The sequence below is a fragment of the Eulemur rufifrons genome, chromosome 3, assembly GCF_041146395.1.
Source record: "Eulemur rufifrons isolate Redbay chromosome 3, OSU_ERuf_1, whole genome shotgun sequence".
In the NCBI taxonomy this organism is placed as follows: Eukaryota; Metazoa; Chordata; class Mammalia; order Primates; family Lemuridae; genus Eulemur; species Eulemur rufifrons.
In genome coordinates this window covers 43095974-43117552 of record NC_090985.1, presented here as the reverse complement: position 1 = coordinate 43117552, position 21579 = coordinate 43095974, and the positions used below count along the sequence as shown (strand labels likewise).

The 21579-nt window shown below is 33.1% G+C and overlaps 1 protein-coding gene across 1 annotated transcript in view; it reads left to right on the top strand.

Annotated features, from left to right (window-relative positions):
• MTBP (MDM2 binding protein) overlaps positions 1 to 21579 on the top strand; it is a 65431-nt gene that overhangs the window by 32876 nt on the left and 10976 nt on the right. The window contains exons 13-17 of the mRNA XM_069466038.1: positions 1328 to 1432; positions 7872 to 8033; positions 12050 to 12167; positions 16434 to 16589; positions 19228 to 19323. Coding sequence (XP_069322139.1) covers positions 1328 to 1432; positions 7872 to 8033; positions 12050 to 12167; positions 16434 to 16589; positions 19228 to 19323 — 637 coding nt within the window. The remainder of the gene's footprint in view (positions 1 to 1327; positions 1433 to 7871; positions 8034 to 12049; positions 12168 to 16433; positions 16590 to 19227; positions 19324 to 21579) is intronic.

The following is a 21579-nucleotide window of genomic DNA, read 5'->3' as shown; positions in this document are numbered from 1 at the left end:
CAAATTTAGTTTAAAAACAACAATTTGTTATTCTCTTTCATGGTCCTGTGGGTTGAGTGGACTCAGCTGGATGTTTTCTATTTTGAGATCCCACGTACAATCACAATGACATACAGCTAGGGCTTCAGTCATTTGAAGATTCCACAAGGCTTGGTATCCAAGATAGCTTCTTCATTCCCATGTTTGGTGCCTGGGCTAGTATGGCTGGAACAGATGAGGGCTGATTTTCCTGCCACATGTCCTTTTCCCATGGCTAGCTTGAGCTTCCTTATAATATCATGGTCTCAGGATAGTGTGACTTCTTATATGGTTGCTGACTTCCCTTAGAGCTATTGTTTTAAGAAGCTTCAAGACTTTCCGTGTCTTAGCCCAAAAGTTATTAATTTTCACTTGTACCATACCTCATTGGTTACATAGTGCAAAGCAGGTTCGATAATCATTAGCCTGAGGGAGGACTCCCATAGTGTAGAGAATAGCGAATATCAGCACTGTGCCAACGACCAGGAATCGGAGTCTAAATGCCCACTGCTTCCTGGGATACTATTTATGTCCACCCTGCACTGGTTACCAATTTGTCTGAGTCCAGTGTGACAGAAAATACACACATACAACTGAGCTGGTCCCCCAAGACTCAAGAAAGCTGCCCGGGGCAGATGGAGTCTTGACTGTGTGTGCCCCACTTGCGCTACAGCTGAGGGACTCCAAGAGGCAGACAATGCTGGGTTGTATACTTGAGGGCCCAGGTGACTCACTGGGCAAAGCTTTGAAGGACATCTTGCTTTTAGGGCACAGAGGAAGAAAGCCCAAGCAGTCTGGGAAGTCCCTCCCTGTCTTAAGATAGTATATTCTCAGTGCATTCTATAGTTACTCTGAGTACTATAGGCAGGAAGAAAGTCAGGAGAGATTTGGCTAAGGCTACCCTGGGTCCGTCTAGCACATAGGTGAGCCTGAATCCATTGTGGACGGGACTGCACATGGAGGAATCACAGGAGGTGCGGTTTGTTCGAGGGGTGGAGGGTATCTTTAGAGACTAGCTGCTGTACTCCATCTGTGAATCCTTAGCAGGTAGAAGAAAATGTGATGCCGGGAATTCTCTGCTACCTAAATTGCCTCAATTTAAGAATCAGGTCAATGTTTAAAATGTAAAATAATTTAGTATGCTTATTTTCTGCTGCTTAATTATTATTATTTACTTTGAAATATGTAAGATCAAGAGAGGTGAGTGATTGACTTATTTTTTTAATCATGTCATAACACCTTTCATAGGAACTGAATGTTAATTACTGGCATAGGGCATCTTTAATGTTGACTTTTTTCTATTTCTTAGGCTTTCCTTTTGACTTATCACTTCCACATTTTTCTGGGGAGCAAGTTGTACAGAGAGAAAAAAAGTTAGCTAATGTCCAAGTTTTGGTTTTGAAAGAATGCCTGAGTAAGTAATAATTTATATATCTCACCCTATTATAAGAATGTTGACTTGTTCAGACATAAACCATCTTTATTTGCAGTTTTTCTTATATACTTTGTCTTTTAGGTATGATACTCATTTATAGAATTATTTTTGATAGAAATGATGTAGAGTAGAAGAGATCTGCAATTTTATTTTCACCAGATTCAGAATATTCCTATTTATTTGTACATCACTATTAACATTTGTAAAATATGTCACCAGGCAAATTTTATATTTCAAAATTTGTTTTTAGCTGTATGTTAGAAAAGATACATAGATGTTATTCTGTTTAATATAGATTTCTTTTTAAAATTTCTTTTTATATATTTTTGGTAGTAGGAGGATGGACTGCTAATAGGAAAAAAATGCAAGTCCCAGAGAAATTAATATGTTAACTTGAACATTGATTCTTAGACTTTAATCATGATCATCAATAATAACTAAGAACATTTCACATATTGAGTAAAGTTGGTATTATGGATTTTCTTTATTCAGGAAATTAACACTTTTTTAAGAGTCATAATTTAAGGTTTTTCCTCTTACTGTTAAGTTGGTTATCAATCTTAATTTCTTATATAAATTTTAAGTGTTCATTATTGCCTAATATGAACTTATTTCAAGCAAATCATTGATACATAATTTCTGAGAAAATTGATTCAAATCGTAAGGCCTCCTTAGGTACACATAGGAAAAAATATTATAATTATGTATTATAAATATAAAATAAAAACTATCATTTCTTTCTTTAAAAACATTTTTTAAATATCTTGAATTCAATAGCCTGTTTTATTCAATAGAAGATAATTTTAGAGTACTTGATCTCAATTATTCACGTAAGGATTACAAACTTTTTCAGTCGTACAAAGCCAGGGTAATTTCATACCCTTGAGCTCCTCTAACCATTGATTTCTTTTTTTTTTTAACTAAAAAATGTTGTTTGCTCAAGGAAAGTATAATTAGAAAGATAAATCAGTTTCAATAAAAGGTAGTATATGCTAAAACCAAAAAACGTATATTAAAATACCAGTATTTGTGTGGATCTAAACGTGTTATTTCATACGTCAGCCAGTAGTAAGTATTTGCTTTTTGACTTTGTTCTATCCCTGCCAAACACCTTTCAGGCTCTGATTTTCTTGCCATAAGCCTCCTACAGCTCTTTGTAACTCAGTTCCTTCAATATCTCTGCTCTTTCATCTTCACCTCTCTTCCTCACCCTTCTAACCAGAAAAACTGTCAGAGTGGAAAAGCAGAGAGCTCTCTGAATCTGAAGCTAGTGCATCTCTTTTTGGAAAAGGAGAAGAGTTAAACCTAGTAGGGCCATTCCTCCTAGTTGGGTGAGAAGAGAAATACTGACAGCTATAACTAGGCTGCTGAGGTGTGAATAAAAGGTCTATGATGGGGCAGGGAGAGTGGGGGTGGGGGGGAAGGGTTCAGAAATGCTAAAGAAATGCCTGCACCTCTAGGGATGCACCACATTTGGCAGAGGGTAAGTAGGGGACCTGAAATTAAAGAAGACTTTAGAGCTAGTAGCTGCTGGAAACACTAGCTCTGGGTGTGTCCATGAAAAGGCCAATTTGCGATCTGAAGCATTAAATTTTGATTGCAGTTAATGATCCAGTTAATCCATTATGATGAAAATACGTGCTGAACAAATCTCTTCTCCGAGAGTTAATACTGGATTAAAAATCTAGGGACAAAGATGCATCCTCTATTTAGAATTTCTATATCTCATAAGGCAGAAGAAAATGATAGCAAAAAAAAAAGTTTCCAATGTAAGCTTGAAACATATCTACTTCAGTGATTTTCAAATAAAAGAATGTGAATAGAAAAGTATTTAAATTAATACAGTTAATTCATTTATACATGATGAAAACTAAAGAATTAATGAGAACAACTTTCTCTGAAAAAAAAAATCAGTGATTCAATACAAAGACTAGTTCTTGCAGAAAAACAAACTTGTTAGAAAAGATTTCTCCAAATTATCGACAAAACATTGAATAGGCTTATTATTAATACTGTCTTTCCACTATTTCCCTGACTAGTACCAAATTAGAAAGAACAGCTAGAAAAGTTTGCACAAAAATGTACTCATTAATGACACTATTGAGGTATTTTGTTTTTTAAAATAACACAAAAATGGAATAAAATGCGTTGGGTCTTAATTTTTTTAAACTAATTTATTTTTATTAGTTTTACTTTATTTTGAAAATTATATTTAATACTATTATATTAGAATGATGATATTTAAAATTTATAAGTTTATATTTTACGTAATTTTTTGTAATTTACAACTTTTGTTTTTGGTAATATTAAATATCTTGTTACACCAATTTTTCAACAAATGTAAGAATGCTGAATAATTTTTAGATAAAAAAACTTCAGGATAATGCAAAATAAACATCAAAACAGCAGCATTGTCATTTTGTTGTAGTTAGTACTCTGAGCTCCCTACATCTTTTTTAAAATTTATAGAACCCAGTGCAAACCTGATTGCTCCGTCTGCTGATTCCTTTAGCTCTTCTACTTCTACATTATTCTTTAATGAATCCTTAGTTATTACTAGCTTTTGTAGGAATGTAACATTTTCTTGCTCACTCATTTTTAGACCTTAGTTCAATATTTTTCTGCCACTTATTTGTGTGGAGATTATGTTTTGCCTAGGTAAATTATCCTGCTTATAACTCTATTAAATTTTATCTATTTTCTCTCTCTCTTTCTCAGTTATTAAGGTCAATACAAATTCTTACCCTGCTCTCCAAATTCTGATATAATTGACAGCTTTAATAAGTATTGGTCAGGTTCAGATTTGACTGTATTTTTAGCATTAATAAAAATGTAGGACCTAATTTCTGAAGCACATTACCCATTGTGCCTCTTTCAGATGAAAGCAAACCGTTGGTAACTTTTTGTTTTATATTGGCTCTCAGCAGTTTGTTCAGAAAATAAAAAACAAAGAAGCTTTTAATTTTCTAAGAAGATATAATAGAAGCAGAATATATTACAACCGTCATTTTATTGTTACTAATGTTCTTGACAGCAGAAACCATGTTACTTATCTTGGGTCAGATCTGGAAGGACCCTACCAAGGTCCTCATTGGTGAGGTGGGATTTTACAGAGGCTTGTATCATAAAGCTGCTGTTCCGAAGTAGAACCTTGATACTGATTGCTTCCTCCTCGACCTACTCCCTTGCATTATCTGTGTACTGACCTCAGGTAGTATAATGTGAGATGCTTTACACCTGTGTCTAAGAGCACAGCACAGCATTTTTCAGGCAGTAAGTTCTCAATAAACGTTGGTTGAATTGAATTCTTTATGAATTTATAATTTACTATTTTATTATAGAAGAAAATGTTATTAGTCTAGAAGTATTTTAAAATGAAATATTTTTATCAAAGTAATACATGGATATAGTTTGAAAATTCAAATGGTATTAAAAAACTTCAAATGGCAAGCAGCAATGCCTTACCCATCTCTCCCCATCTTTCAGTCCCTGTAGGCAGCTATCCTCAGCTCTTCCACAAGGTCTCGTGGCATTTCCTCCAGTTTTCCAAATAATGTATGTATGCTGCTATTTCTTGATTTACCAGTTTCAGGCATGATCTTAACATCTAACTATGGAAGATAAAGACTGCTGGCCTATATCATCTTCACTTTCCCTTTCCACCCCTTAAAGTGAAGTCACGAATTTTGGTTAAATCAGTGGTTAGTTTTAACATTATTACAACTACATAAATAAATTTACTACTGAGCCATGTGATAAATGATGGTGAGCAAATAGCCTTTCTTATATAATCCTTTGTTTTTCTTATGGTTGATAATCACCTTATTTTTTTCTTAAATTTGCCTAGTCTTTTATACAGACAAAATATTATGTTTTTCCGGTGGCTCTAGCACTTCTACTACACTCCTATCATTAACATTCATCATATGTTCAAACATATCAGTTCCTTTTTATTTCTCTATTAATTTTTTTCCAGTGTTTCATATTTTGCTCAACTATGGACTGATTGCTTCTTAGACTTGCTGATATTTTGAATTTTTCTCTTTCCTTCTTTTGGAATCTCCTTTTTCCTAGACCCTTAACCACCTTTTTCTTGGATTACTCCTTTGGTTGGAGCATATCTTCCAGTAGCTTCATGAGTAAAAGTTCATGGGGCATATATTTTTTCAGTTTTTGCATGTCTGAAAATATCTTTACTTGATAAAATTCTAGGTTGAAAATCATTTACCCTCGGAGTTTCAAAGACATTGCTCCATTGTCTTCTACTTTGCTGTGTTTGTGCTGAGAAATCTAATATTAAATACTTCTTTGTGGTGATCTACTTTTGGTTTGTTTGGTTTCATCCCTTTTCTAGAAACTTTATCTTCAGAAATTTTCTTTATGCAAGCTTTGCTCTAAGTCATAGTGTATATCTCTCCATTCTCCTCCACACCCCATTTATTGAGCTGTATACTTGATGGACCATTTAAATAGAAGATTCATATCCTTAAGTCTGAAAGTTTTTCTTTACTTACCCACTTAATCATTTCCTTCCTCCCATTTTCTCCCTATTTTTTTTTTTCTTTCTAGAACTCTTATTAGTTGTATATTGACTTTCCTGGACAAAATGCCTAATTTCCTTTTTCTATTTATATATTATCTTTTTGTTCTAGTTTCTAGGGGTTATCTTCCATTTTATTTTGCAGTTCTTTTATGGAATTTTTGAAATTTGAGCTCTCGTGTGCTTAAAGAGTCACTCATTCCTTGTTCATTGATTGTTCCTTTGTCAAAGCATCCTGTACTTGTTTTGTGGGTGCAGTATCTTCTCTTATTTCTATGGGGAAATTATCACAAACTTTCTTGTGTTCCCTCCAATGTTTTTGTTTCTGCTGGGCTCCTTTTTTCTCTTTGTTTGCTTTAGTCCCTCTTTTTATCCTGGATATTTTTTAGTTTGGGGCTCCCAATAAATAATATCCAGTTTTCCTCCCAAAGTTGGAACTAGTTGAGAAATAAACCTAAGTAACACACAGACGGAAATAAATTATACACGAAAGCTGGATTTAAAGAGGGGCTTTTTAGATCTATGGCCAGGTTGGCTTTCTCACGTATATACCCAGAATTGAACTTTGCCACTGAATGGCTGTCAGAGATAGGCAACTGCAGACCAACTATGCAGGAGAAAGTCCCTTCCCACATTGCAGAAAGCATACATCCTGAAGACTTGCTAGCTGAAATGAAGAGAGGAAGGGTCTGATCAGAGCATGCCTAGTTTCTGACTAGCTCAGTGAGTGATGGGGGAGAGAGGGAAACTAGAAGTGTTACTGAATCAAATTCTTGTGCATAAGGCCACCTTTCTCTTCAACACCTTTCCTTAAATGTCTGGTAGTTCTTTTCTGTCCATTCTATTTTAAATTGGAAGTCTTATGTGCCTACCTCTAATATAATATATGGCAAGCTTCACTGTAGTGTGGTAGGGTGACAATTCAATATTTTATTCGTGAGCTCCTACTCCTTACTCCACCCCAATATCAGTATCTAGAGCTCTTTTCTCTGAGGGTGTTCCATTTTTCAAAAGGAGAGTCCTTTGATCTTTCCAGTTGGGCATTTGTGGCAGCTAGCTTTTCAGCAGCAGGACTTAGAGTCTGACCTTTTAGTATAGATAGACTTTTATTTAAACCCTTAGTTTTAACCCCAATCTCAATACCACCTTTCAGTGTACCTGATGTCCCATAGTTTGGGTCTGCAAAAAAATTAAATAAATAAATGAAAGGAGACTTACCTGGCTATGAGGGCTGGGCTGGAGGCAGGGTTAGGAGGGCCCTGGAGTTCTAACTGCTCATTACACATCCAATCCCATTTTAGTCCAGCGTCTCACCACCATCTGCCCCCTGCTCCTGGATAGTGCCTCTTTGCAGGCACCCAAAGTGACTCTTCCTCTGCTCTACTGACTAGTTACCATTCCACTGTCATTTCTACTTGCAAAATTTGTTGAAAAGTGCCATTATTTCTCATTTCTTCTTATGTTGACCCTTTTTATTCCTTTGCTATGATTTTAGATTTGGGGAAAGAGAAGAAATAGAAGTAGCCAAGCTAGCATATTTAACTAAAAGTCTAACAGGTTTTATTTTCACATAAGCATGAATATAAGGCCATTTTTATGCTCTGAAAATTTTATAAACTTGTCTTTCTCATTTAGCAACTTTTGGTGTTAATAGATTACTCTTTCTGTTTATCTCACATAACTGGAAATTCTCTCATTATCTACAAATGGGATTAAAATGAAAGCAGGCCTACATGGGAATGTTGATTTACTGGAGATATTCACTTGTTTTACTGTTGAAAATACTTTCCATAAAAGAGGAAACTTGTTTTCTTAGATGAGCTCCAGAGAGGGTTTAAAATAATAGTTATATAGTTAATTGTGTTATTTGTCTTACAGAAAGGAGAAAGTTGGCAAAGCAGCCTGAAACAGTTTCTGTTGCTGAACTCAAAAGTCTGTTAATACTCACAAGGGAACGCTTTTTAGATAATTTTGATGCTATTATTCCTAAAACAATTCTAAGAAAGACAGACAAAATTAAAACCTCCAATATGTTAAATGGTAAGTTTTTTGTTACTTTAAATTTTAATTTCTTTTTTTTTGTGTGTGGCATCTATGACAATTATTATGGTTATTATTAAAATTTATCAAATGATTGATCGCATCAAAATATATTTTATAAATTTAAGTGATGTTATGTATTTATATATACAAGTATGCACGCATATATGGTAAACTGTATTTCTCATCATTTAAACATTTCAGATTTGCTTTTAACTTCTTTCATTAAGTGTGGTCAGTATAATTGTTTCTGAGCAGAGGTAGAAACATTTTAAAGTGATCTCTCTCATTAGTCTCACTAAGCTGCTAGAATGGGTAGATTTCTATCAAGCTATATTTTCATAAAGTGAAGAAAGCAAAATATACATAGTCAATTTAGTAGAGGTAAAATTACATATGGTAAAATACTCCATATTCTCCACTCATTAGGGCAGGAACAGTCACCAAACCTCACTGAGGGAGCAGGAAATCATTTCAGTATTTAATTGGATTTCTTTTTCTTTTCCTGGGTTCTATCGTGATGAGTTTGAATATAGAGAAGCTTTTCAGGCTCTAACAAGAAAGCATTTGAAGATTGCCTAACACCATTTTAAGTGTAGAGGACAATTTTTTGTTTTTATTCTGTGAGAATCATTTTTATTGCATAGGTTAATGAGAAAATGACCACAGAATCAAGTTGACAATAATGTTTGTTGAGTTCCTTTTCTGTGTTTGATACTGAAGGTACACAAAGAAGTAAAAATCTTGATCCTTTGCTTTCAACAGGCTTATGATCTATTTGGAAAGCAAGACATAAAAACAGTATATAGTGCTTGTGTAAAAACACAGGCTCTGGAGCTAGACCATCGGTTAAAATCTCACTTTTGTCACTTGCTAGCTGAATATCTTTGGACAAGATATTCAACCTCTCTACGACTCTGTTTCCTCATGTTAAAATGAGAGTAATAACATAACCCACTTACTAGGGTTATTGTGGGGATAACCCTATTGTGAGGATAACCCTGAGTTGATACATGCGAAACACTTAACACAATAAATGCCCCAAAACTGTTATTTATATTATCATTATCATCAGTATATATCAGTACCCAAGTTAAATAGCATTACAAAGTAATCTGAAAGATTCTAGAGACGTTGTTAGATTACTTGTAAATAGGGGATGTGTTTAGTAAGTGAGAGAGCATAGCTCCATGGTTACAGCATGGGCTCCAGAGCAAGACTAGCAAGACTGAATGCTGGCTCTGTAGCTTACTTGCACATGACCTTGGGTATGTTTTCTGACCTCTCTGAGACTCTCTTTATTTTTAAATTAGGGATGACATAGGTTGTTGTGAAGATTAAATTAGTTATTTGTGAATTGCTTAGAAAATTGCCTAGTAGGAAGTAAATGCTGGTTAAATAAATAAATAAGAATTTACAAGAGAGGACTATAACTAGGGTAGAGTCATCACAGAAGGCTGTTTAGGAGCCAAGGGACTTGATGTAGGTCTTAAGTGATGCATAAGATCTAGACAGAGACGAGAAGGTAGAATTTGCCAGAGGGGTGAAGCACCATACTCAGAGTCATGGGAGGTAAGAAAAAGCAAACTGAGATCTAGAGAGAGGTTGGCTTACCAGAGGATTTGTACGGGAGATAACGGTAAGGAATGAAGGGCTCAAGTAATTGCTAGGGCTTTTACGTAAGTTTAAGGAAATGTATCTTAGAGTTACCAGTACAAAGTCAAGTTCCAGGACACTGTTAACACACTGAGCTACAAGAGTGCTCATCTTAAAATGTAAGTCAGATTATGTCACTCCGTTATTCAAACCTTTTTGATTGCTTCCAATTGCAAACATAATACAGCATCCTTAACATGATTTGTAAAATGGCTTCCTGTTTATTCTAGTCCTCCAGTGTCACATTTCTGTTTCCTTATCACCACAGAAAATCTTTCCTTTCCTTAGCTGTTACATTCCTTTCCACCTTGGGAACTTTACATATGCAATGTCTTCTGCTGCAATTCTTTTCTCCTAGCCTTTACCTGATTAACTGATAGTCATTTTTCAGATCTTGATTTAAATATCACTTTCTCAAAGAGGCTTTCCCAGACCTTCCTCTGTTTAAATTGCTTCCTGTTATTCTCACTCTTTATAGTTTTTCTTCAAATTATTGATCACATTTTCAAAATATGTACTATTTATGTAGTTATTTATTAAATATTCATCTTTTCTCCAAAGCCTGTGTTCTCTGAGGGCAAGGAGTGCCTATTTGCTTTCTCCAGTAATCCCATAGGCTAGCACAGTGCCTGACACATAGGGGTAGGATCGTTATTTTATTATTTCAGATATTTTAAAGGAAATTTCTGGTATGTGTTTATAATTCTTGCTTTTATTAAACAGAATATATCAATTATAATATAATGTAACCTTTTATGATTTATTCATGTTTATTCATATTGCTATTATAATGGTCTATATTTATTAACCACATATTGTCATCAGTGATATTACTTTCTTTTTGTTTCCTGTGGTTTGTGACTTTATAGGTCAGTTTTCCTTATTTCCCTATTGTATGGGTTCTTTTTCTTTGTTTCTTTTGGAAAATAAAATGCTTTTTTTAAAAGCGGTACCCTTGGTTTCTCCGAAAGCCTTTGTGCTTTTTGTTTGAAAGCATGGCCCAGTGTCCTGACTGCCACAAAAATAAAATATTGTGTTTTATTTTACTGTAAGAATTATATTAAACAATTTCCCAAAGACAATACATATGAATATTTTTTCACCTATTCCTTAATATTTAGCCTATGTCATTTATTTTTATGTAGGTTGTATAGTCAAAGATAATTAATTATAGTGTATTATTTAGGAAAAATTTAATGTTTATGTTATTTAAGATGGCTTGCATTCTTTTGTGAACTCATTGCATGCAGCTGTGCAGAACTGCTAATGATTTTTTTCTTTATACTTTTAGTGGAAAGCCATGTCAACATTCAGAAGCATATTATTTTATTATGATGCCCATTATTCTATAAAATAATCAGTATTTTACCACCCTTATGAAGAAATGGGAACCGGTGTATTTGGATGGTGTTTGGTGAGGGCAATCCAATAAAAGCATTGAAAATATTTTAAAATATTCAAGGTTAAATAGTTTAATAAGTAAAGAAACAATAACATATGGGTGGATTCCATTTTAATTTATTTTTTTTTACCAAATTATTATTTTGGAAGACCTCTCTCTCCAAAATATAAAATGAGTATTTTTGTCAGCATAGATGGTTAGTTAAATAGCTAACATCCAATAATTTTCAGTCAATTTATTAGAACAATATGTAATAATTTTAAAACCAGATAGTTTTAGAATCCAAAAAAATAATACAGTGAGTAATTTTGCCGGTGGTGAAACAATCTGTATATACCAATAATTTCTAATGAGAATGGAAGCTGTTCCTTTAGGTTTTGTTGAGAATCCCAGTGTTACCAGCAATCTGAATGTTAGTTCACTGCAGCATATTAGCTAGAACAATAAGCATAGCCTTATGTACAATACTTTATTAGTAGTAAAATAACAAGAGATTTTAAAAATCTCTTTTTAAAATATATGGAAATTTTCAGTCTATTTGTGCTAATTCCTCTTACTAGTACAAAAATCTCACAATATATTCAGTATATTCTCTACAGAATTGCCTCCTTTTCATTTAGAACTAATTTCACTAAAAATAGCAAAGTTAAGCTTTTATTGTACATGAGTCCTAATAATGCTAATTCAGTTTTCAGAATTCTAGCTAGCTAACTTTTATTATGAGGAGATATTTTATTTTTATTTCCAACAACTTTTCTATGGCATTTTGCGCAGTTCAGGCCATCAGAGAGGTCTTCAGTAAATGTTTAAAGTAAGAATTATATAACTAACCCGACATGCCTTTATACACACACGCACACATACACAGATGTTATCTGTCTATAAATATGCATTTTTATGTAGAAAAATTCAGTATGTTAATACTTTTCACTACTTATGTGTATTTCTTTCTCTTTAGACTCCATTCCGGTAGAACCCGATTCCTCCAGTCTAATGGAAACCAATCCTCTGGAATGGCCAGAAAGGCATGTTCTTCAAAATTTGGAAACTTTTGAAAAAGCTAAACAAAAAATGAGGTAATATTTGAATTTGTAGTAAAGCATGCTATAGCTCAGTATTTTTAAATGAACTTTTCTTCTGAATTTTTAAGTTATGTTTATGAGATATAGGCAGTTTATAGTTGTATTATAAGAGAATACCTGCTTACTATAAGTAGATAGTCAACAGATTAGTGTATTGGTTAAAAGAAAAATGCTTATCTTTCTCTGCCATGTACTTTTACTTGCCAGGTCTGTGTAATCACAGTGAACATTTTGCTATATAGCTGTCCAGACCACCTTCCATATACATATTTGTATACAAAAGTATATGAATATATAAGAAAAACTTACCACAGGAGCATGTAAAGTGAAGTAGAAGTACTCTCCTCATTTGAACTACTTTGAAGTATTCCTGTTTTATATTCCTACATGTTTATATTATACCTATTAATGAACTCCATTGTAGCTGTGAGGTCACTTGGTGACCATGGGAGAAATGAAATGAGGGCTTAAGGCCATTCCTTGAGAATATCTGGTGTTTACAGTTTAAGAGGAAGGAGACAAGAAAGAAGAATGAGGAAAGACGAAGTTACCCACAAAAGAACGTCAATTTCTCGCCTACCAATTTTAGATGGTATCATTTTACTTTCCTCTATGAAAGATGAAGAAGTTAACACCTCTACTTTTCTTCCTTTTCTATCTTCCTCCTCTCTCTAAACCTTACACTCTTTGCAATAATACATATATTTTTTCTTCTTAAAATTTTCTTTTTTTTTGCTTCTCTTTGACTGCCTACTCTAACTTGTACTTACTCTACTTGCACAGCTGTAATCCTGGTATTTCGTTTAATCACATTTCTAGATTAGTTCTATGTTTTCTTGGATCTCATATCTTAAGAAGTCTGATGCCAGATCGACTTTTATTAAAAGTATTTTATTCTGTCTCTAAAATTTTTAGAATTTTATGTTTTTCTTAATGTTTGGAAATTACATGAGGCCATGGTTTGGGACGTTTTAGTCTTAAGACTTTTTTTTTTTTTTTTTTTGGCTCTGGGAACTATTCTATTGTTTCTTCTATAATATTCTTCCCTCCATTTTTTTCTTTTCTCTTTGAGATACCTGTTTTTAACTAATATTAAAAGTTCTGGATTGATTTTTTTACTTTAAATTTTATTTTTCTTTCAGTAATATATGTCCTTTCTGCTCTATGTCTGGGGTATTTTCTTCACCTTTGCATTCATCTTTTCTGTTGAAATTTTTGGTAGTCATATTTCAACATCTAATAATTTTTTCTTCTTCTTCTAAACCTGTTTTTTCATAGCAACCTGTTCTTTTATTAATAATGAGACTTGAGATGGTACCATAAGGGTATTAATTAGAATTTTCTTTAAATTTGTTTTATCTGTTTCTTGAATGATCTTACTTTCCTTTGCAACTGGTTTATTTGTTCCTCTGGTGTTTTTCTCTTATGTGTAGTTTTTCTCCATTGTCTGCTCATAGCTAAGAATTTAGAGCTGGGTTGCTGTAGGTAGTTGGCATGTGCTTTTCTCTCCATAGGTGTAGTCGTGTTCCCTACCTGCTCTCACCTATATTAATGTTGGGGGAGGGTCGATCCAGGATAGAACATGTTTGGCTGGCTGCACTTTTGGGCAACCTTTAGGGTATCAGCAGGTAGTGAGCTTTGGCCCTTAACCCTACATTAAATTAGGGGGTCTTTATTCTCAGCCATCACCATTGACACTAGAACAAGCACATGGGGTGTCTGTATCTTTAGAGAACAGTCTCTCTGTTTTTAACTCAGAGGTAAAAACACGGGGGCTGGAGGTAGGTAAGGTGGGTGTAGGAAGGGGCTACTTGTACAACTGTTCTAAGTACTGTTCTTAAAATTTATCATCTTGATTTGTGCTCATTGCCACTCTCTGATCCCAAATTTAGAGTGTCACTGTGGCTCTGTGGGAAAGAAAGAAGACACGTTACCTTTTTGTAGGTTTGTTTCCACTTCTTGCTAAGATGCTTGCTCTAGTTTATCCCTTTTTGAAATTCGTTGAACTCTTTGGTCCACCATTTTTCTCTTCTTCTTTTTCTTAACCCTATTATGAATTTAGTTATGAATTTAATCTCCTATACTTCAACATTGTGATTTCAATTTGTTTGAGCAAAGAGCTTAATGTGTATATTTAATCTCCCATCTTGAACTAGAGTGTTATTTGTCAAGGTCCAGGTCAAATATCACCTTTCTCTTAAGCCTTTGGTAAACACTGCAACTCAATGTTATGTTTCTTCTTTAAATACCCAAGGACTGTGTTGTTACTTCTTTCATGAGACTTATTTTCTTTTACCTTTTCTGCCTCATTCTACATCAGTATATTTACCTCCTCTCACTCTCCTTACCTCCTTTCTCATACTTAAAGTCATACCTATACAGTAAATTATGAGCTTTGATTATCAGTCTATAAATTACAGTAAACTCTATAGTACCTCTCAATGATTTTACAACGTAAATGTTCAATAAATACTTGGGGACACTTCAAAAAATAGGGAGACACCATTGCATTCTTAGTTGGGAGCAAAAGTTATGTTGCATATTTTCAGAATTTGTTTTGTGTTCAAATATATTTAACTGGAAAATAAAGGATTGTTATATAGTGAAATTCAGAAGTCATTAAAAACCTGGTTTTAGACGCACTCCGTTTCTTGTTTTGTGACTTTGTTGCCTCATCTTTTAAGATAGAGATAAAAATCCTAGTTCTACTTCAAAGTTGTGAAAATTTAATGAGATGGTAATGTGAAAAAATACTTTATAAGCTTGAAGACACTGAACAAAATAAGGTGGTGTCAGTATTATCTTTTTAACCTAAGACATATCTTAGTGTAGTGTAATTTATCACAAACAGAACTTTTAAATTGCTTTGATATCCTTATGTTCAGGGTTCCATATAAATGCAAATTATACATTTCCCCATTATATCTAGCTTATAAAATGATTGAGTATAATATTCATTAAGAAACATTTGTGAGTCACTATTAGAGGGTAGCTATATAGAAATTAAATTAATAATGCAGTTACTATGAAATTCAGAGAAAATATTTTACTATTTTCCTATTTGACTATTTTTATTAGATTTTTATTTTCATTTTAAAAGTACAGGAATAGGAAAGGGGAAAAGGTACTGTCGGTATGTTATTCATCCTTAATGTATAGAAATAATGTCTGAAACTGTAATGTCAATATTTTAATAATGGTAATTATCAGTAAAACACTTTATCTGAGTAATAAAATATCAGATAATAGTTGAATTAATGTAAAGTTAGAAATTCATTTTATGTACAGATGTTATGAAGGTTTTATTTATGCTGTGGTGACAAAGCTATGGTGATCTGTGATTCTGTGTTTAGTAAATCCTCTAACATTCTCTGAAACGGAAGTATTTTCCTCTTTCTAGTTTTTAAAACTTTCTATGAGCTTTTTTTGGTTTATAGAGTGATAGAGTAGAAGTAGTAACTAATTTGGAGTCAGTCTAGTTCTAACTCTCATTTTAAATGGCTGTGTCACCCTGGGGTCTGTAAAATGTAACTTACTATGTGTTAGTTTCTTTATCTTAAATATAGGAATAATGATTATTTTTTAGGCATGATATATTGATTTTCACTTTACAAAATAATATTAGGTGTTACTTCATTTTGAGATAAGACCTCTTCCATCTTTTTCAAGGAAATTTGTGAAGATTAAGAATATATTGTATGTAAAGTAGTTTGAAAAGTAGAAGTCCTGCCTATATTTCAGGTATAATAATGGTTTAGTGCTTATTCATAATGTCATAATCATGGCTAGAAGAGACCGTGAAGAGATTTTTGATTACTGTTTCATCTCATGGCTGTGCTTCAATTAATGTTTCAAGTTCATAGAAAATTGGAACATTCAGTCCCTGCCTTCAAAAATTTACAACATTGTGGATTTCAGAACATACAAGAGTTTACATTTAAATTTTATAGAATTGGTAACTTCATACTACTGAATGATAGACCATCATTTATAAATATATAATTATGTTTATTTTATATAAGTAGTAGAATTGTTGACATGGTAACTGCAAGATTTATTGTGACCTAAAGATTTTTGAAAATATAGTCTGAAACTAAATGATTTGCAAATATTTTACTTTATTGCCTTTCCTAAATGTTTAATTCTTCGGTTTTCTTTGTGTATTTTGTTTGTTTGTTTGTTCCTGCTTGCATCACCTTTCCCTGACCATGGTAAATTCAAATATGCTTTTAATAAATCTGCGTAACATTATTTTCGCAGAACTGGTTCATTACCTCGTTCATCTGAACAGTTGCTGGGTCACAAAGAGGGTCCTCGGGATTCAATCACTCTATTGGATGCTAAAGAATTGCTGAAACACTTTACCTCCGATGGGTTACCAGTAGGAGATCTTCAACCTTTACCGATTCAAAAAGGGTAAATTATAAATTTATAATTTCCAATTTTTAAAAATCATTTTTAAAATAACATTATATCTCATTTCCTTAGTTAATTGGTACCCTGTGCTACTTAAGCAAAATTTGTAAGTCTGATCCCATTGTTCATTGGTTGGCATTAATCATCATATTTTGTCTTAGCTAAATGTCCTACTGTTTTTATGGTATTAAATATGAGGGAAACAAGAATAATAAAAGCAACCTCAGCATATTCCCTATAGAAGTCAGTAATTTCTACTTTGTATACAAAGGACAGTACTTTTTAAGAAAAAAATTAGAATTTGACTTGCAAATATATTTTTTTAATTCTCTTTTCTGTGTTAACTCTCTGGTTTTGATGACACAACTTAGCATGAACATTGTCAGTCATGCCTAATAGTAGCAAAAAGCTCAGCCTTTCAACTGAAGAAAATGAGAAAATATAATAAAAATGCTTTTGAAACTATGACATTACCAAATAAGAATTCAGTGTCTACATGAATAATTTACAACTAATTTGACTTTCAAGACAGTTTCCACTAAGATACAGTTAATAAATGCTGGATGTTGCTGAAGTTGGCAAAATTACAGGTAAAATTGTGACATCAAATACTTGTAAGGATTGAATAATTTGCTCATTACTCCCATTTTTTTTTTTGTTAATCCACTGGTTTGAAAACCTTCCAAAGGACCTTAAAAATTGTAGATCACTTTGATCACTTTTACAAAACTTGATTTGAATTATATTCTGATAAATACTAATTTTAAAGGCAAATTTTGGAAAGGATTTATTTGAAGGTAGTTATATCTCAAACATTGTCAGACCATTATTGCCTTTATGTGCATGTTCACTAGAGAGATAGGGAGCGACTTTGAAAATGTGAGGATCTTAATAACTCTGGGTCTTAATGACTTAATGATCTTAATGACATAGAAATTATATAATTTTGGAGTAATTTTATTTTCTCATATCTTTGAGAGATTGATAACCTTTTTTGTGGAAATCCAGAAAGTGAAGAAGTATGTACATTTTTATCTATTTAGTTATTGAATTACTGTTCCTTAAATCATTAAGCACAAACTGGCAGAGTCGGATGGGTTTGCCAAAACTGAATTATTTATTGTAGTCTTTTTGATTAGAATGTCTTTCTAGATGCAGTGTACAGGAGATATGGTTAATTCTTTCTGTAGTTTACAGAAACTGTAGGTGATTTATTTAGGAAAGTTTGACGTGATTCTTCAATGTTAGTAAAGAACTGCATCATTATCAAGTGTATCTTCTGTTAGCACTAGAGTTGAGGGATGAGCTTTCATTGCAATGAATCAGGAACTTATGTGCTCTTATTAAATATCTACCTTTGCAAGGAGCTATCCAAAATGCTGTGTTAAATTAAACAAAGTGCAAACATGACTGCTATGTATATGCCAGGGAAATAATAAACATTGACAAAACACAAATTTATTAAAATGTTTCTTTTAGGAAGAACAAGTTGTGAATGAAATTAAACAAAAATAGGTAAAGTTGCTGAGAGGGATTGAAATGAGAAATGAGAGACATTATCAAAGAAAAGGTAAAGGAAAGAACTGAAATGCTAGATACAGAGTTTTATATTATAAAATCATTCATCTTAATAGTCATCAAAATACTGGGTCATTGTAATTTATTAGTGTTACTTTCCATGGAACACTTTAAATCAATGCAATTGAGTATAAAGTCTAGTTTTTAGGATTCATTAATTGTCGTATATCTTAAATTTTAATGTAATAATTTCAAATGCTTATCATAGTACCCTAGATAATTTTCAGTAGTGGAAGGGCAGTTTTCGTTACTAAAGACTTAGGGGAAAAAATGTGATAGCGAATTTATTCTTGGTACTCTACTATTTACTTGCCTTTCTGCATACCATTTTCAGCTCTTCTGAATTCAAGTCTCTGGTATTTCATTCTACCTATTAACTATGTAAAGACTACTTTTGCATAATTCTCCCATTCCTGTCTAACAAGTTCTGAGCTTCAGGACCATGATCAGTTACATAGAACAGTGGTTTCCAACTCAGGCAGTGAAGGAAGGCACCTATCAGAATAACCCAGAGAGCTTAATCTAATTGCAGTGACCGCCTTCTTTCCCAAATTTTGATATACCCCTGCAGGTCTGGGTGTGGAAGGGGTTGGTGTGAATATTTTATGTAAACTCAACATATGATTAGTTTTAACATACCTGCTGATTGAAAACCTACTTCAGAAAAAGAACTGAAGTCAGCAGTTAAGTCTCCATACCCTCTGATATTTAAAAAGTTGCTGACTCTTAAAGTAGATGTCATGATGACTACATTCTCAGGCAAAGAAAGATCTGGATACCATATGTGTTAGAGTAGGATGTAAATACTTTTCAAGTTTAATTATTCCATTGCAAAAAAAAAAAATTTAACCTAATGCATAAAACTTAGTTCACTTCACCAAGGAATAAAAATCAATTGTAGAGGAGAAGTCAGATTTGTTTCTTTAGACACGTTCTTTAACTTTCTCTTTGTCACTAAATAAACCTTAAATACATACTATCACATGGGGGATTTAAAAAGAAGAAAAAGTAATAAAAATAAATAAAACCTTAAATATAAATGAAAAACTTTTTGTTTCAGGGAAAAGGCTTTTGTTCTGACGCCAGAACTTAGTCCTCGGAAACTTCAAGTCTTACCTTTTGAGAAAGCCTCAGTATGTCATTATCATGGAATTGAGTAAGTTTTTATTCATACTGTACTTTTCTGCATGTTGTCAATGCAGCTTCTCTCGTGTGTGTGTGTGTGTGTGTGTGTGTGTGTATGTGTGTAAAAAGTGACTGTAATAAAATAATATAAATAGAGACAGAGCCAAAGAATGTATGTCAAAAACTTTAAAAACCAAAGCAGCACATACTCAAATAATTTGTCTTCTACTGAAGAAAAAAGTTATTTGATGATTAATTAGATTTATGGCATTTAAATATCGTATTATTCACTACTAGATATTTTTATTTGTTCCTTTTTTTTTTTTTTTTTGAGACATTGTCTTACTCTGTTGCCTGAGCTAGAGTATAGTGTCATCATGATAGCTCACCTCAAACTCATGGACTCAAGCGATCCTCCTGCCTCAGTCTCTAGCTAGAGTAGCTCAAACTACAGGCATGTGCCACCACGCCTAGCTAATTTTATTTTTTTAAATTTTTTATAGGGATGGGGTCTCATTTTGTTGCTCAGGCTGATCTCAAACTCCAGGCCTCAAGCCATCCTCCTGTCTTAGCCTCCCAAAGTGCTAGAATTACAGGTGTAAGCCACCATGCCCAGCCCAGCTACTAGATATTTTAATCAACATTATTTTGGTCCCTACGTTATAAAATATATATTTACTCTATGGGTCACATTAATGTTTCCTGGTTATTAATTATACTGTAATTGCTCAGAAACTATTAGACGGGGCCCAGCAATTCCAACACTAGGTATTTTCCTAAGAAAATGAAAGCATATCTCCATAAAAAGACTTGTACAAAATGTACATAGTAGTTTTATTTATAATAGTTCCACACTGGAAAGAGCCTAGGAGTATATCAATAGAATAAACTGGTATAGCTATATAAGCAATACTATTCAATAATAACAAAACCAAAATATTGATACATGCAGCAACGTTAAGTGTCTGTAGCAAAAAACAGTTGAAATAAGAGTTTGAGGACTTTGAAATGATCAACAGGAAGTATAACATCCAATAATGAATCATTTCTGAAAGAAGTCCTGTATGAAATGCTAATTTGATAATTTGAATCTAAATGGTTAAGAGAAGAATTTTAAATTGTTTTGTGAACACCAACACAGAGGCAACTCAGATATAATTACTGAATCATAAAAAGATAAGAAATACCACTTGTTGCAGCCTTTTTAACATTTAATTTATTTATTTTCCTTTTTTTTTTTTTTTGGAGACAGAGTCTTACCCTGCCGCTGAAGTGCAGTGGCATGATCATACTCCACTGTAACCTTGAACTCCTGAGCTCGGGTGATCCTCCCACCTTAGCCTTCCCTGTAGCTAGGACTAAGGCATGCACCACCATGGCTGGCTAATCTTTTTTTTGTAGAGATGAGGTCTTGCCATGTTGCTCTGGCTAGTCTCAAACTCCTGGCCTCAAGCAATCCTCCTGCCTTGGCCTCCCAAAGCACTGGGCCAGCTTTTTATTTATTATATTTGACAAAAGGACTTCTTATGGGAGAGGATTATTATTCTCCCTTTAATACAAAAAGGCTAGAGATGTTTCTCTGATAGCCTTGAATTCAGCTAAACCTTTTATATAAACTTTATATTTAGCTATATACCCTTTTATGAATTGATTACAAAATTTTACTTCTAATTTGTACTAAGTTTACTAAATTTAAGTGAGAGTATCTTTGTTCTACTATATAAAAATTTGATTAATAGGATATATTTTTCTGATTCCCCCTTTTGATTTTATTAAAGAGCCAGAAATTAAACAATAGAGAAAAATTTATAATGAAAACCAATAATTCCTTTCCTTATCACTATCTACCTCCAGTCCCGCTTTTCAGAAACAACTATTTGTTTGGTTTTCTTTTCCCTGGTGGTTATCTCTCTTTTTCTAAAGGACAGCCTTCTGTCAATATTTTGTAATGTTTCTGCATAAAATATTGACTATTTGCTATGAAAAATGAGGATTTCGTTCCCCTTCTTGTCAATTTGAGTTCTCTGCTATTTACTTTCATGTTTTTTTAAAAAATATTTAAATTTCTCTTCTTATCTCCCCATTTTGTTTAAGAAGAATTTTAAGGCCTCCTAATATATTAAAAGGATCTAATTAACATTTAGGTAGGCATTTTGCATATAACTTGAATCTGAAAGTTGAAACCAGTATACAGTGTTTAATTATTATGATGAAAAATAGTATTCACTGCTGAGAAAATGTACTAGTATTAACATTTTCTTTGCCATATGGCCGAAATACCCCAGGA